The 18,009-nt window shown below is 41.2% G+C and overlaps 2 protein-coding genes across 2 annotated transcripts; one reads left to right on the forward strand and one right to left on the reverse strand.

Annotated features, from left to right (window-relative positions):
• The first annotated feature begins 250 nt into the window (after positions 1–250).
• pum3 (pumilio RNA-binding family member 3) lies at positions 251–12,549 on the forward strand. Its single transcript, XM_080835908.1, has 18 exons — positions 251–281; positions 783–823; positions 975–1,373; positions 1,479–1,617; positions 1,873–1,948; positions 2,200–2,293; positions 2,722–2,788; positions 2,972–3,146; positions 3,966–4,069; positions 4,174–4,252; positions 5,254–5,352; positions 5,690–5,743; positions 5,865–5,945; positions 6,180–6,322; positions 7,608–7,830; positions 8,135–8,222; positions 10,224–10,314; positions 12,105–12,549. Exons 1-18 carry the CDS (start codon positions 274–276, stop codon positions 12,229–12,231), a joined length of 2,088 nt encoding a protein of 695 aa, XP_080692034.1. The 5' UTR covers positions 251–273; the 3' UTR covers positions 12,232–12,549.
• A 1,315-nt stretch (positions 12,550–13,864) lies between these two features.
• Positions 13,865–17,186, reverse strand: kcnv2a (potassium channel, subfamily V, member 2a; the record flags this gene model as incomplete). The annotated part of the gene is made up of 2 exons (XM_080835010.1): positions 13,865–14,203; positions 15,876–17,186. The coding sequence occupies 2 exons, from the start codon at positions 17,184–17,186 to the stop codon at positions 13,865–13,867; spliced, it is 1,650 nt and encodes a 549-aa protein (XP_080691136.1).
• Positions 17,187–18,009: the final 823 nt, after the last annotated feature.

The following is an 18,009-nucleotide window of genomic DNA, read 5'->3' on the forward strand; positions in this document are numbered from 1 at the left end:
TTGCAATTAGGCCTAGGCAGTCATTGATACAGGCTACTAAATGGTAGGCTACACACTGCAAAATAATTAAAACTCATCTTCCATTCACATTATAGACTAGCTCGTACCTTGGCGGCCCCAAACTCACAATTAGGTAGACACAAATAAGAAAATGAAAACGTGTCACATTCGCACTGTTGATTCCACCAGAGTCCACGTTGTTTTACGACAGCTCTCCTGACTATTCGGTCTTTGCCGTAAATTGCTTTAAAGCGTGTGCACAGTGCGACTCACATGGTAAGGTAAGGAAGGGAGTGCATTTTACTTAGGTATTAACATAGTTATTACAGTGTATATTGTGACAAGTTCGGAAAAACGCTTGGCCGTGTCTCGGTGTCATGTGGATGTCTGAGATCTGATTCTGTATTCAAACATTGTGTGGAGACTGATGTAAACCTAGTGCGAAGAATTAGTCGCCAAGCTATGCTATCTAGGGAAGCTAGCTCGTCAGCCCCTAACCATACCCCAATAGCTTACTTATCCACCAGTACGGGGCTTTGTCAGAAAAAAAAATATTGTTATCGACACACTATAGTAATTTGTACTTGTGTGATCAATGCCATTTAGGTCAGGTGTGAAATAGTAAATCCTCGATTTGTTTGTTAGCTAGGTAGCGTGCTCGCTAATTAGCCAGCAAGCAAGCGACATCACAGTCAAGTTTTAAGCTTTCCGCTGTAAAGAAATACTGTCGTCAGCTTTGGCTAGGTAGCTAACATTCATACTTTTTTGTTTAATTGCGACAGAGTCACCATGGACGCAAAGCCAAAAGGTGGTGCTATGTCAGGTAAGGAGTGATGTGTATTTATGTTTTCCTTTTTTTTTAGTTCAACAGCATGATTTTATTCTTTACCATTTTTATTATTTTGACAGGGCATGTGTGCACAGTTTCCATAATTTCTAATGAAGAGTTATGTCATTTTTTCCACTCGATACAGGTAAACCTAAAGCTTTAGGCAAACCAGGAAAGCGTCCTTTCAAGCCATATGACGCCGGTAAAGGCAAGAAGTTTGATGGACCAGGAAAGAAGTTTGATGGTCCCAGAAAGAAGTTCGATGGACCTAAAAAGAAATTTGATGGACCTAAAAAGAAGTTTGATGGACCTGCAAAGAAATTTGATGGTCCCAGAAAGAAGTTCGATGGACCCGGAAAGAAATTTGATGGACCCAGAAAGAAGTTTGATGGACCTGCAAAGAAATTTGATGGACCTAAAAAGAAGTTTGATGGACCCCGAAAGAAGTTTGATGGACCTGCAAAGAAGTTCATTAAGAAGACCCCAAATGATGGAAAATTCCCCCAGAAGAGAAAGTTTCAACCGGGGAAGGAGGGTGAAAATGGTGAGGATTTTCCAACGTTTAATCAAGTGCATGGGGACAGTCACATCATCGTGTTTAGCTTGCAGTGAAATTCACCATATTATCCATATTTTACTCAAATTTCAGGTTCAGAGGCAAAGAAGCCTAAATGGGACGAGTTTAAGAAGGAGAAGAAGGAATTGAAGCAGAATCGCCAGCAGGAAAGCAGGAAAGACACCTTTCACGTCATTAGTAGAGCAAAGCAGGTGTGGGAAGCAGTTAGGAGGTTAGTACATATGATGTATGTTTGTTGGCTAATTGTATGATGTGGTAGACACCATGATTTGGTCTTATTTATTTATTTTGCATCCTAATTGAGCGCTTTTCAGGTTTTATCCATGTTTGATGTCTGATTGTCAGTGCTGTACATCATAGCCCTAAACAGATTAACCTCACCATGCAACTTGCCTGGGTGTTTTTTTTTTTTTTTAATTATTGGTTCCTGAATTTATTCTAAAATGGTGCTTCATAATTATTCTAGGAAAGACTGTGATAAAGACAAGAAGGCCAAACTGATGATCGAGCTTCATGACCTTGTACAAGGGAAGATAAAAGCTGTGAGTGTGTTGCTCTTTTTTCTTTATATGCTTAGACTTTACAACTTTTGCAAAAATGTTGACCGGTTGATCAAAGTTCAATGAGTACTGATCAATAAGTATTGTGTTAGCCTACTTGTTCTTGGCAGTTTAATCATAATGTAGTCAAAGTCTTATGTTTTTGCATGAAGTCTTGCTTTAGATAACAGTTTGGTCAACCTTGATGTGTCTTTGAGAGCTTGTGAGAGTTAACCAAATGGTCTGTTCTCTAGATTGCCTTTGCACATGACTCAACACGCGTCCTTCAGTGTTTCATCCAGTTTGGAAATGAAAAGCAGAGACAAGAAGTGTTTGATGAACTCAAAGGTGAGTGCTCTGCCCTAAACTGTCACATAGATTAATTGATCCATTGTTGAAGTCTTTCATATTGGGAGTCAGGATTGTGGATTTTGTATTAGGAATAGCCATCAAAAGGGAAAAAGGAATATGTCTAGCCTTCAGAAGTCTCTTATTCCCCGTGGGGAATATTGAGTTTTTTTGTAAGGGTATGATTAGATATGATTAGATTTGATCTTTTACTCTCATGTTATTATTGCTGAAGTCTTCTAGAAAATAATCATACTTGCCACTTTAGCCTCAATGTTTTTAGTTAGGGGAAATATACAAAAACATCAAGGCATGTCAGACTACCTAAGAGAGTCCAAGACTCCTAAGTGCTAGAGCAGCATAGCTGTCCAAATCTTCAAAGTCCTGCCCAGACACAGTCATGTGATGCCTTCTGTTTTATTTTTCAGATTCCTTTGTTGAGTTGAGCAAATCAAAATATGCCAGAAATATTGTTAAGAAATTCTTAATGTATGGGTAAGTCTCTCTTTTTTTTACTTGCTACTTTTCATTTATGAGAAAATTCTCGTACACTTCATGTCCACACCTACTTACAGATTCCCTTTTTTGTCAGAAGTGCACATTTAGTTTGTAGAGGATTCAGTAAGAGGATGTCCTCCAACAGTCCGGCTTAAATGTGTGCTGTGTTTTCTCCTCCAGGAGCAAGCAGCAGGTGGCTGAGGTGATGCTGGCCTTTAAGGGACACGTGAGGACGATGCTGCGGCACGCAGAGGCCTCGTCGGTGGTGGAATATGCCTACAACGACAAGGCCATCCTCCCACAGCGCCTCATGCTCACTGAGGAGCTCTACGGAAACACATTCCAAGTACTCAAGGTATGGACCCCTGCTACAGTTATTCATAAAATGTGATAAATAATTCAGTTATTTTGTTATTGTTACTGGTTTAGCAGTGTGAAAACCCAAACCTATTGAGTTCTCTGTATAGAGGTTGCTTTGAAGGATCTTGATTGTTAACAGTAGAGAAATTTGTCTTGGGATTTAATTCGTGCCTTGCATATTTCCCACATGCCCTACATCAGTCAAATACAGTAGAATCGCGTGCTAACGCTAATGGAAATACACAGACCTGTGTAGATAAAGATACATTTGTACTCATGCGAGGGTAGGCAGTTGACCTTAACTGCCCCCATGTCTTGCGTACATAATGGGTGCTATGATAAGCTGCACATTCTAAGGGTAGGGATTACCTGCATGTGTACGTCCTGACTGTTGTGGTCAGAATGCACACATGATGAGATGTCCACCTCCACACTTGTTTTGGTTGCCTCTATTTGCCATTATTTATGTCTTTCACATAGAAGTTCTTTTGTTATTATGTCATATTTATTTAATTTTTGGTTTTGCATCAGTGCTTGGTATATATCGGTAGTATTTCTTTGAATGCAGCAATTGTTGCAGCAGAATAAATTCCACCTCATATCAGCAAGTCTGAAAAGGCTCCTTTTATTATCTTAATTTTTGACATGATCACTTCAATTAACTTCCATCCTCAATTGAATGGCTATACAAGATTGCTTTTAACTGTGGAAAATTGGAAATGCATAGAAAATGATGGGGATGTGTGCAAACATTATATTTCTTTTGGTTACTGATAAATGGAGTAAGTAAAAGGTGTTATACTTTCTATTGCAGTCAACAGTTTGTCCCACGCTAGACAAGGTTGTTGAAATGAACCCAGACAAGATAGAGGGAATCATGGAGGAGATGAAACAGATTCTCACACCCATGTCACAAAAGTGAGTACAGCATTACAATTTTTAGATTTTTAAACAAATATATTGTTGTAAAAAAATACACCTACAGTTTCTTTCTGAACACAAATATGTTTCTGTTAAAACAGAGAAGCTGTTGTCAAACATTCCCTGGTACATAAAGTGTTCCTGGATTTCTTCCTCCATGCCCCAGCCAAACAAAGAACAGTAAGCATTATACTCTGCTTAATAATAATAATGAATAATTCCTTCTGCTTTTTGCTGCGGTGTGTTTTGGTTGTGCTGTGTAGGTCAGTGTTCCTCAGCTAGTGGGACTTATATTCATTCCGAAAGGGTTGCAGAGAGTCGCGCGGTGTTTTCCTTCACAACTTAAATGATGTTTGTAGAAAATATATGAACAGTGGCTTTCATTTTAAAAATGGGAAATGGCTCAATCACAAAGGGAAAAGGGAGCTCCCGGAAAGAGACAGAGAAAGTCCTGCGTGAGCGGCAGATGCATAGCCTGCTGTATGAGAGTGTGACGTGACGGCTGGAGTAGTGCTGTCACGTGAGCAGAGAGCTACCAGCTGTCTACAGGGATGCTGCTGGTGGACACGTTGAATATTTGTGTTAGAATTCATAATTTTGTTAGAAAAGTTAGCTTCTGTCAGCTTGAAAAGCATATTTGTTATGTGTGTAGCACATAAAGTGTGAAGGGACCTTTATTTTGAAACCGGGATTGAGATGAATATCAGAGAAGATGAGAGACAGACGTTTTTGGAGGGAGATACTTTGGAATGAGCTAGTGATTAGGTCAGCCTTTCAGTCAGTAGTTAGAAAATGGTTTGCAGCCCATTGGGTTAGTAGAAAGTTTAAGTGCTCAGTAAATTTGAAATCTTGTGAAACTCCATGTGAGGTGTCCGTCGGATCCCATCAGACATTTTAACCATTACATATGAACAGAAATAATAACAAAACCCAGGCAGCAGTGTTAGTATTATGTTAAATATGTCAAATTAATCGCAAAAATACAAAAACAACATAAATATTGGGTTGGTATTGTTATATGTTCTGTTTATATATTATATGTATACTTTATGGTTTGAATTCTAGAAAAGTTTGGTCACAGCTTAATGACCATGGAAATTGTGGGTCCCAAGACCAGAACAGTTGAGAACCACTGCTGTAGATTACTGTGTGTCTGCTAATATCTGTGTCCCCCTCCGTAGGAGATGATCGAGTCCATCAGGGAGTCGGTTGTGTACATGGCCCACACCCATGACGGGGCGAGGGTTGCCATGCACTGCCTGTGGCACGGGACCCCGAAGGTGAGGCTGAATGTTTATCGTAACGGTGTTAATTAACGGCATGCGTGCGTAGTCGGCAAACGTTCGCGTTGTCATGTTAATCCATTATTAATTGATGTATACTTGTGCATATCGACTGCTCAATAGATTGGCTGATGTTTAACGCAATTGTCCGATAACTGACATAGCTATGCTACATGTGGTTAGCTCACGAAACCACTTTCTGCCCCTCATACACATCACTTGGACATTTTTGACTAAAAAAGAACGATTCAGCCTCTTTTTAAGGGCTTTTGTATGTGTATATATTTGTTTTATGGTTTTTGTTTGAACATCCACTCTGCTGTTCTTGTTTCAGGATAGGAAAGTAATTGTCAAAACCCTGAAGACCTACATAGACAAATTTTCCGTGGTAAGTAATATAGTCTGTAGATATATTGTCTTAAGTCTTAGCACATAGAAAGTAGAGACATTTTATAGTGCGATCTGATATTGAGATACATCCATGTGTGTTTTCTGTTTTCTCTGTCCAGGGGGAATACGCTCACCTAGCGCTCCTGGCTGCCTTCGACTGCATCGATGACACCAAACTAGTCAAGCAACTTATCATATCAGTGAGTCATTCCCTAATGCGACTAAATGCATGACAACTGTACCTTGTACACTGTAATAATTGCATGTATGTAGCTCAGACTACATCAAAAATGGCAAACTAGTTGTTTTTTAAGTGTCACCTCAGTGCTATTCACTGAGCACTGAAAACCATGTCTGATTGTCAGTTAGGTCCATGGATAACATGACGGTATAAGAACGGCAATTATAACCGTGCTTTACACACTGATCTGCAGGAGATCATCGCCTCCCTCTCTGAAATCATCAGCAACAAACACGGCAGAAAGGTGCTGCTGTATCTGCTCTGCCCGAGAGACCCAGCCAACCTGCTGCCCGAGATCATCCAGCTGCTGGAGAAAGGAGACGGGAATGCATACAGGTCTGGAGCCCGAGTTTGCAACTCTGTCTGTTTCTGAATAACAGTTAAATGTTGGTGAAAGAACATCTAGTTTGTGGTTCCCACACATTGCCTTTTAAAAGTGGGGTGTGTGGGTTATTATTCAAACATTACTCAAAATATTTATGAATTACGGTAATTTCCAATACCTGCAGCTGTCAATATAGTTTATTAAGATTAAGAAGTAGGGGTGTGCAAAAAAATCGATTCACAATCGTGAATTCAAGTGCTCCCGATTCAGAATCGATTCATAGAATTCCAAAAAACGATTCATATTTATACATTTTTATTTATTTATCTTTTTATTATTTTTTTAAGATTAACGTTCTTTTTGGCTTCGCAAACTGTGTAGTAGGCTAACGTTACGGTTTGAGTGATGGTGAGTGCGATACGGCAAAATGGTTGATTAAAAGCTTCTGAATAGAAAGTTTACCTTTAAAAGTTGTGTTGTGCAAAAGAAGCAAGCTTCACTGTTGTCTGAAAATGTCAACAGGCAGCTGGCTGAAAGCACAGAAGTAGTAGGCTTACCTTTTATTGGTAACCTTACTGTTACGGTTCATTGTTTTTTTAAATAAGAGGCCTGACTTCTATGTTCACAGCAAACTTGAAAAAAGAAAATATTAAGCCATGGTTTAACTGCACTATAGGCTGAGTCTGAAATGTGCACTTTATAATTTTATTTTGTACCTCCCTGTTTGGCAATGTTATTTTTCAATAAAATAAAACATTGGATAAAGCAAGCCAATCCACTTTTCCATGATAAGAGCATAAAAATAAAATTTGCGATGAATTAATTTGCAATTAATCGCGATTCATTTTGAGTTAACTATGACAAAAATGCGATTATCGTGATTAAATATTTTAATCGTTTGACAGCACTAACATTTACATACTGTGAATCAATTTTTTTGAATCGAGAATCGTTTTTGAATCGAGAATCGTTTTTGAATCGAAAATCGATTTGGAATCGAATCGTGAGCCTAAAAATCGGTATCGAATCGTGACATTTTCTGAATCGTGCACCCCCTATTAAGAAGAAACATCCAGCCTCCGTGGTCAAGGACAAGAAGGTGCTCATGTGTCTTATTCAAGGCAGTGTGGGCATACCTGATCTTTGGAGATGTGTTTAGACTGAACATCATAGATTGAAGGATTAGCCAATGAGGCATTCGAAGTTCGCTGTGTGGGTCTGTCTTTCCATTCAGCAAGTAATGGTATTATTGTTATTATTAATATATATTTGCGCATCTGCTCTGTGCCCCTGCAGTAAGAAAGACACAGCTGTGAGGCGGCAGGAGCTGCTAGAGGCCGTCTCCCCAACTCTGCTTCAGCACCTGACTGAAAACGCACGTGCCATGGTAACGGACAAGGCCTCCATCAACGCCGTGAGTGACATCCTGGGCGGAACGGTTGGCGACCTTCGACCTGCCATGGAGGCAGTTGCCGACATCGCTTCTGATGAGTTTGTACCTGGTGGAGTAGAAGGACAGGTGAGACCCGTGAGACTTTTATATCTCCCTTTTGGCTTTGTCATACGTATTCCTGTTTATGTCTCTCTTTCTGTCTTAGTCTCTAATCTTGTTGCGCTTACTCTCCTCCGCATTAATCTCTCTCAGCCCCAGACACTATGACAATGGGATCATTTGTACCTGTTAGTGTCTATTGTCTTTTGTGTAATTGCATAGTTAGTGGCCAGTTGTGGCGGATATACAATTATCACATAATAAGGTGGCATTGAGGCTAACAATAAACTCTTCGATTGAATTAAAGTCCCGGTTGTCCTCTGTGTTTCAGCTGCACATGGTTGAGCATCCTGCGGGTCATCTGGTGCTGAAGTGGCTGATCGAACAGGACTCCAAGATGAAGGAATCAGGCAGAGAAGGTGAGGGCTGATGGACTACTGCAGGTTGAACTACCCCAAAAACAATTGGCAGTTTGTCCAGGGAAATGTGTGTATATCAAATTAATTAGTTTCACATCACAGTTGCAGAAGATGATCCCTTTGCTTTAGGTTTGATTAGTTATAATATGTTTCATTAGAGGGTACATATACAAAGACTTTGAATGTTAAGTGTAGTACCATAGTAATTGTATAGTCTGAGGCCATACTTTATTTCTATTTACTCAAGTGTAGAGTTTGCTTTGCCAGTTTGTGCTTGAACTCCAGCCTATTTCTGTGGCATAGGATCAGGTACTTTACAAGCTAGTATAGTCATTTGTCAGATAGAGTAATTCTCTGTTAACTGCAGATGCATTGTAGATATGTGTGCCCTAAATTGAGCCTCTGGAGGGAGCTGTTATACTAGAAAACAGACAGTGAGTTGGGTTTTGTCTTCAGTGGAGCATCATTTCAAGTAACACTGGCTTTATTAAGTTTTACTGTAGACCACAAGACTAAAGGGAGGATGTGGATGATAGTCGAAGACAAAATGTGGAAAATGCTGTACAATCAAACAGATATTAAGGTTTCATTTCTTAAGGCATCGGCATGGTTATCAAATTCACCTCGTACGACTTCACGAGAGACACGCCCTTTCTAATCTGATGATCGTACGACTCACCTCTACCTGCATGGTTCTACGAGGGGCTGTGGAGATTAACAACGGTTTATTATGATGTTACAAGGCCATTACATCATCAACAACAAACTATAAAATAAGAAATCGTTTGTTTTTATCCCGTGTATTTTCAGTTAATGATCAGAGGCTGTTGTTGTGAAATTAATTACTAACGACAATGACCAAGCTCGCGGTTATTGCCGAATATTTTCTATTATTATACCACACAAACAGTTCTGCTTTTTTACGTCTACAATTCAGGTTATTTTACAATGTAATCATTAACACTGCATGCTCTGCTAACTCAAACACAAAGACCAAGAAATGTTTTTATTATTGCTGTAATTAGAGACGTCTCCCTATGCTTTATATGCGGCGAGAGCCACGATAGAGCAAGGAAGAAGGGAGATGTCGGTTTTCCTCCTGCATCGCCGCTGGTGCCCTTCATAGTTTTTTTCATTTTTACAAACTTGTCCCTGATCTTCCTCCAACTCCTAATATACTCCTGGACCTCCAGCCCCAGGTTCCCAGCGATCTCTCAGCGATTTTTTAAAAACGGCGCTGCTGTCATATAGGGAACGAAACAGGAAACGTGATTTTAGCCAGGGGTGTCGGACAGCTCGGATCAGATAGTCGGATCGGATAGTGAGAAAATTCAAGCGGTGCTCCAGAGGCCATCCGAGACCCTCGGATGGCTCTCCGAGGTGCTCAAAGGTGTGGTCCCACTTCAAGGAGGGCGTTTTAGGGCGTGCCTCGTCGGATCGGAGAGCACGATCGGACAACCATGTGGGGGCCTTTACACACTGTTGGACTATGTGTCCTTCACTGCCAATTTAGATGACAGGAACCATAACTGCAAGTTGTTTTGACAAGCAAATATAAACAAAGTCCTTATAGGCAAGTCTTGCCACTTGTCAGCCACCTTGGCAACGCATCTGGGCAGCTATATTGAGTGAACAAGATCAGGCGCCTATCTAAATTAGTGGGGATGGACTCATCACTCCACATAGAAAAGTCAGTCAGACCTTAAATGTACGCACTGGAATCACTGTTTAAATCTGACTCTAGAATAAGGCTGAAAAATACTTCAGGTTTTTCAGGTTGATTTGCTTAGAGTGTGTGCGGTAGGCACAGGGTTTCTGGATGTTGTGCCTGTTCTCCCTGCACTATCAAACCTGCTTGAACTCATCAGACAATACAGTTAATCCAACCAACGGGGAGAAGGACAAATGTTTAATAGATATGCATCGTTTTGTGCTGCTGGGTACAGAAGGGGACCCTGAGGAGGAATGAGTGTTAAACTGACTGAGTCTGTTGGTCCACAGAGCGTTTCTCCCGGGTGTTACTGGAGAAGGTGGGCCTGGAGAAGATGAAGGCCTGGGTTGCAGTAAACCGTGGGGCCATCGTGCTTGGCTGGTGAGTGAATGTCAAATTATGTATATACATGTCACACATTCGATATTACACACAACATTACTTAGCAGACCAGTGTAGCTTGGTTGTTCTTTCCTTTGTACGTCGCTTTGGATAAAAGCATCTGCTATAAGACTCAATGTGAAATGTAGCACTAGGAATGTCATAAAAGATCAATATATCGATCATTGTTCGGCACATTTTCCAGGCATCGATGTTTTAAAATGAGCTGACATTTAGATTAGACGCCTAATATGTCTGCGCTCTAGTTCGTTCAATTGGCCTTCTGTTTAATATAGTCTGGAATAGTAGCTTTGTGTGTCCACAAGGAGGCGATATAACATCAAGGCCTTCTACAGTTATCACTAAATTACCTTGCTCACCTCCTACCCCTACTTTTGTAGGCTACTTGTGGTGGATGTTTAAACTAGGGTAAACCAGGCTAATTTTATGGTGGATGTTTAAACTAGGTCTAATGTTATGGTGGATGTTTAAACTGGGGTAAACTAGGCTAATGTTATGGCAGCTGAAGAAACTAGGGTAAACTAGGCTAATGTTATGGCGGGAAAATGTATTGGAGGGTTTTTGGAGAAGGGCAGAAGAAGCAACGTTTGGAATCATATCTGACTGATTAGTGGGATATCGCAGCGGCTTGTAATGTGGTGGAGAGTTCCTTTTTCCAAAAATTTGCTTGAGGAAATGAAACTGTTGATGATGAACAATCTGACCTGACGATTTGAAAACGCCTTCAAATAGACTGGTTAATACAGTTACATCTAGTGGTACTTCCTTATATAACACTGAACTGGTAAGCCCCTTGCAGTTTAGATAAGTAAGGGTTTGTTGTAAAAAAATATGCTTATTCATTTCCATCTGAAAAAAATATAGATATATATCTATAACCATCCTTTTCTGATTATCAAAGCCTGACCTATTCCACACTGCTGTTATTAGAAGAAGAACACTGCACTAAGCATTCTGTATATAAGGTCAGAGTTAAAATTGTATAAACTTAGACACGAGTTCAGAACCCTCTATCAAGCCAGATTTCTTGCCCTGCCTTTGTAGGGCTGGATTATTCATCCAGGCTTTGTTTCTATCCTGAAGAGTTTCATTCCCAGCAGTCAGTGCTGAGGGGCAAAGCGTCTGAGCATGCCCAGTCCACCCCCCCAGGACTAACACACTTACTCAGGCGCAGGATGCCAATCAGACGCATGCCCGAGCTGGGGATTACCTCTCCTCCACTCCCTCTGTTTTCTTCTCTGCTCTCATCCACTCCCTCTTTTCTTTACCTCTCTCCACTCTGGCTCTCCCCTCCCCTCTCTGGCTCTCCTCTTGATAATCTCTTAAACAAAAACCGTAAGCAGTGGTTTGTTTGTTCTGACTTTGTTCCCATGGTACTTTTCTTGAACATTTGTTATTTATTTATAAACAGACCATTCAAAACAGACCAGTGTTTTATTTCAAAAGCAAAATGTGATTGAAAAGTTGGTTATTGTCTATTTACCAACACCCGCTATGTGTACTGTACAGCAGGGAACTGTTTTAAACCCCAAGGCTGAGCATAGGACTGTCAGTAATATTTGAACAGAAGATACATGGCAAATTATTATGCTCTTTCCTTTCACCCGAGTCTTCTGTCTGAATGATCTTTCTCTTATGAATTTAAATAATTGCAGCTGTAATAAACTGTGTGTGTGTGTGTGTGTGTGTGTGTGTGTGTGTGTGTGTGTGTGTGTGTGTGTGTGTGTGTGTGTGTGTGTGTGTGTGTGTGTGTGTGTGTGTGTGTACAGCCTACTGCAGAGTGCTGATGATGGAGTGGCTGAAGAAGTCAAACAGGCCCTGAAGATGATCGTCCCTGATCTCAAGGAGATCCAGAACTCTAAAGGAGTAGAGGCGCTGTTGGAGAAGCTTGGCTGAGGGAGGCAATGAGAGACAATGTGTGTGTGTGTGTGTGTGAGAGAGATTGATGCTCCGGTTAATGGATACCTTGGTTCACGAATCTGGAGAAACCTGGGCACTGTTCAACGCAGTCTTTGCATTTTCAAGGATCTCCGCCTGAAAGATGTCTCTGTTTGGACCTTCCCTGCCCATTTGTTCCGGCCCTGCTGTCATTTTATGTGTTCAGTGTTGACGTACATACAATGATCCAGCTAACCAAGGCGCACAATTCTTTGAACCATTTTTTGTCAATTTGTTAAAAATGTTACCTTGGAATAATGACTTTTATGTATTTAAATATAAAATACATCAGTAATAATCTATTGGCACACTCTTTGCTTTTTCAAAATGTTTGGGAAAAGGCCATGTTGCAACCACCATTAGGTTCTTCAGTATTTAAACAGGGATCTCAAAAAGTTGGAATACCGTACCTCCTTCCAAATAAAAGGAAATGCTGTGTATAGACATGTTTTAGTCAAGCACATCACTCACGTACACACATCAGAATATGAGCTGGTTTTCAAAAGGAACCACTTACCCTTGCAAACCTGACACACATCATTTTTAGGACACCGTCGGCCTTGGCAATCTGTACTCATCTGACATAGTTTGTGAGGTTTGGGCTCAGTCACTGGATGTTTGGCAGCAAGAATTGTAATGTTTTACATACACACACACATTGGTTGATATGGGGTGGGGGTGCAAATGCCACCATTACTTTGTCATTAAATTCTAGAGCCCGTTTTCTGTCGGAAGTCTCATTCCATCTGCCAACTGGGAGCTGAGGGACTGTTTATATGCTCAGCAATTCTTACCCATTCCCTGGCATCCCTATTTTTTTTTACGGATCAACTTTTAAAGAATTATCAACATCTGCGTGGATGCTGCGTTGAGATATAATTGAATGTCAATAACGTATGATGGAGAAGAATCAAGATAGGTAGGCCAATCGTGCAGTAGCAGACGTAACATGCTGCCCAATCGGAAAACATGCTTATCAAAACAATGCAATCATTAATGGTGTGGCCCAGAAAAAAACATGTTTTCTATGGCTCTGGTGTGGCCTAAACATAAAGCGGCTTTATGTGATCAGGTCAAATCTTGCAGATTCCCACCGAGAACAGGGAACTACTGGAACTCCAGCAGATCATCTGCGCCCGGCTCTGGATTATAATTTATAAAATCTTTGTATTATCTGTAGAAGTAGCAAAAATAGATAGGCCTATTCAGATTTTGTATGTATGCAGGCATAGGCCGAGATGATTTTCTTATTTTTGCTATCATTTGACAGAACGAACTCCTGGCATTAATGTTAGTTTTACTAACTACAATTAACTACAGTTCTATTTCAGAATATTCAACATCAGAGAGGATCTCACCCAAATAAACCACCCCGCGGTAAAGTGGTCTCTGGCTGTGGTTTAGAAATGTGTCCATGCTAATTGTCAGAATAAATAATGAAGTGAATTGCTGATAACTCAATTGAGGTGTGAATGTAGGGGGTGCAAACTAATTATTGAGCCTTGAGCAGTTTTTCTGTGTCCTAACTACAGAAATCTGTCTGATACTAAGCTACTGCCCCCCAAAGAAGGGCAATACTGAACGTCCTCATTCAACCGGGAAGTTCAAGATGGCATTTCTCAACTCCCGACTCGTCGTGGAACGCAGTGTAACTTCTTTGGAAAGGTTCCCGCACACGCGTGGCATCTTTGCAGCAGTCTGCGAACTTCTGAACTACTCTCCCACCAATGCGGAGCTTGCCACGTCCCTTTAAAGTTGAGGTGAACTCGTGGGATTTCAGTTTGGAGTAATAGTCTGAGAACTTGTTGTAGAGGATGGAGATGGGCATGCCGTTCAGAATGATCCCAAAGGAAATGCAGATGAAGGCGAAGAGCCGACCCAGGTGAGTCTCTGGGTACATGTCGCCGTAGCCCACGGTAGAGATGCTTGCCTGTAGGGGAAAACCATTACAAAATGTTAGACGCTTGCCATTAAAAAAGTGGTCTCCTATTGTTTTGGTAGAAAATACAATAGATGTAAACTAAAACTTCATACCAGCTTTTCCTATTTTTTTTTATTTGACACTTTTTAAGTTAAAAGGCTAAATGAAAAGGCTAATTTTTTATTTAGTCTGCTTGGATTAACAGGCTATGACCCGCTCCGTCACCGAAAGGAGAAGCACTTTGGATTTGCACCACATTTCTGTCATTCGGTGGTGTCATATCTTATTTACATCCTGGACAGGCACCGACTTCAGTGTGACCTGTTGAACAGGAACAGAACAGACTCAGTATGTGGAGTACTTTTTGTAAGGGACGCGCGCATGATTGTCAGTGGCTGTTTATGGGAGCCTTAAAGTAAGTGTTTAATAGCCTCACAAAGTGAAACCCAGAGACACAATCCAATTCTGGCACCTGGCCAGGTGTTTAACTCTCCAGTATCCTGACCACCAAGAATAAGTGAAATCCTTGGAATTGTATATTTTTTGTAATTCTTATATGAGCAGACATATACAAACTGAAAGGGTCATTTCATTTTGTTCAGTGTTTGGTCAAATTACCAAATTGTGCTTTTTTGTAATATAAATAGCACATTTGTCTTCAAGGTCTCACACAGAATAATTTGAGTAGGTGTCCTTTCACATTCAGGACATACTGCATTCGAGGATGTTTGAAGTTATCTGTGTCAGACAAAGATTATCTTAAGACCCTTGCTAAGCTCCAGCGGGCGCTATAGAAATGATGAGCTACTGTTCCATGTAGAACTGTAGGCTATACTGATAACACCTAAAACATATAACTCAATGGATGGTAAGAAGAATACTGAGAAACAAAGTGTTATAAAGCAAATAAAATGTGTTGCCTCAATATTAAATTAATAGGTGATAAGAAAAGCACATCCAGCATTGCTGTGCAACTATTTCCCTTTGCACTTAACTTGAAACCACCAACGTAAAATGCAATTACTGCAAATATCTAAAAAATATATAAAACATTTTAGGCAATATACTTATTTTAGTGTGTGACCTTTAGTGAAACAAAGAAGGTTATGAAGGTTATGCTTATGGGGAGATTGACACCTTTTTAAATTTGTTGGTCTATATATTTAACAGCAAAAAACTACTCTCCTCCACACTGATATATGAAGAAAGGTAGGTCTATATAAACAGTGATATATGAAGATAGGCAGGTCTGTAAAAACACTGATATGTGAAGATAGGTAGGTCTATATAAACAGTGATATGTGAAGATAGGTAGGTCTATATAAACAGTGATATATGAAGATAGGTAGGTCTATATAAACACTGATACAGTATAAAGATGGGCAGGTCTATATAAACACTGATATATGAAGATAGTTAGGTCTTTATAAACACTGATATGATAGGTACAGTAGGTCTATATAAACAGTGATATATGAAGATAGATAGGTCTATATAAACAGTGATATATGAAGATAGATAGGTCTATATAAACAGTTATATATATAGATAGATAGGTCTGTATAAACACTGATACAGTATAAAGATGGGCAGGTCTATATAAACACTGATATATGAAGATAGGTAGGTATATATAAACACTGCTGTATGAAGATAGTTAGGTCTGTATAAAGGTACTCACAGCAGCCCACCACCAGGCAGCTGGCATGCTGGTGAAGTTGGTCTTGTAGACATCGTGCTCCACTGTGTACACCATGGCAGAGAATGTGAAGATGCCCATGGCGATGAACAGGAAGAGGCAGCCCACCTGCTGGTAGCACTGGCGCAGTGTAAAGCCAAACGCCCGGAGGCCCGTGGAGTGGCGCGCCAGTTTGAGGATCCGGAAGATGCGCATGAGCCTCATGATGCGCAGCACTTGGCCAAGTTTGCCCACGCGGGCGACTGTCTCGATGTCGCCGTGGTGGGCCCGGTCCTCCTTCTCGAAGAACTCGAGGAACATCTGCAGGTGCAGTGGCAGGATGGCGAGGAGGTCGACTGCATTGAGCACGCTGCGACTGAAACGCTTCAGGTCGGGCGTGGAAATGAGACGCAGAAGGTACTCTACGGTGAAGAAGGCGATGCAGAAGGTCTCCACGTACTCTACGTATGAATGTCCACTCAGCTGGCGGGACGGCGTGGTGTACTGCATCTCCTCGACTGTGCTGAGGGTCAAGGCCACCAGAGAAACCAGCACGAAGAAGCTTGAGGCCAACGCCATGAGCTTGGCTGTGATCGAGGAGAAGGGCATCTCCATGAGGTTCCAGATCTTCCGCCGGGTGTTACCGAACGCCATCTCCTCAAACAGCTCCTCGTTTTCCTCCGTCTCCACTTCAGCCTCAAGTTCTCTCTGTATCTTCAGCTGCTCGTTCAGCTCATCCTGGCGTTCCTCAAAGGAGATGCGGCAACAGCGATGGGTGCTCTTGATCCGGACACCCCAGTAATTGATCTCCTCCAGGAAGTTGCGAGGGCACAGCTCATCCTTGATCCAGAGCACACCCGTCCGGTAGAAATTGAAGATGTTATGGAAGATGTCTGGATCTCTGTCAAAAAAGAACTCATTGTTTTGGACTATGTAGTCATCACACAGGTCCAACTTCCTGTTGTGGTCAGTGAACGTTGCCAGCCGACCTATCCTTGTCTTAGGGTACTTCGCTGCAGACCTGTAGGAAATCTGGTACACCTTACCTCCGACGTTGATGTTGAGCATGTAGTTCTTGACCGGAGATGCAAGCCTCATTAAGGTCCCAATCCTGTCATCATCATCATCCTCGTATTCAGCGTAGATGTCATAGATATCTCTGTTTAGCTCCGTCAAGGAGTTCCATGGCTTCAACGAGCTGTGTTGAGCGAAGGGTAGGTCGATGTCATCCCCCGGGTCTTTTGCTGCTGGGGCCGGACATCCCACTTTGTAGTTGGGAAAGAGACTCTGCCTCCTAGCCTTGAGATTCGTCATACTGGTGGTACTATGCCTGATAGGACTTTAAAGTTACTGGATGCCTGGGCACATCCTTTGGTGTAACAATGTCCAGTGCTCAGTGTGTCTAATGTTGCCGACTGAGAGGATCTGGGTGCTTAAAGGTTTAAAAACCATTATCCTCTTCCCCTGATCAACTCACTCTGTCTCCGCCCTGATGTCTCTCACTCACCTATCCTGTACACATTTCCATGACTATTGGCGGTCCGATTTTCATGCGACACAACATACTGTTATGCATTACCCATTGATAAACATGAGGTCAAATATTGACCCACAAAGGATCACTTAGGAATGAATGCACAGTTGTTTATAGCATATGGAAATGCATAGCATACTTTCAATAAAACAATGACCAGTCAAGTAGACTGATATAAGAAGCTAGTCCGTGGTGTTATTGCTAAGCGCGGTTTAAGCACAGTAAATAGCACATCATACATTATTCAAGTATGGTCACTTGCCATTCTTCATATTTAAATTAAAGAAATATTGAAGAAAGAATGCTTAACGCCATTCACTACTCTATGTAGTCTCTTCTTATGACTGAAACCTATGATGTGTCAATGTTCTAGTATTATGTGTTACTAGATAGCACAAATCAATCAGCAATGGAAAGAGATTTATCACAAATCCATATCTTCTGCCCTTGGGAATTATGTCCAGGCTTCTTGTGGCATGCAGATTACAGGGCTCAGATTATGAGTCATTGATGTCATACATAGGTCAGATGGGGAAAGCCCTCAAGGTCTTATTCATGCAGCTTTAAAAATGCCTGTGAACACATGGACCATACTCGATTGCT

Source organism: Sprattus sprattus (assembly GCF_963457725.1).
Source record: "Sprattus sprattus genome assembly, chromosome: 3".
In the NCBI taxonomy this organism is placed as follows: domain Eukaryota; kingdom Metazoa; phylum Chordata; class Actinopteri; order Clupeiformes; family Clupeidae; genus Sprattus; species Sprattus sprattus.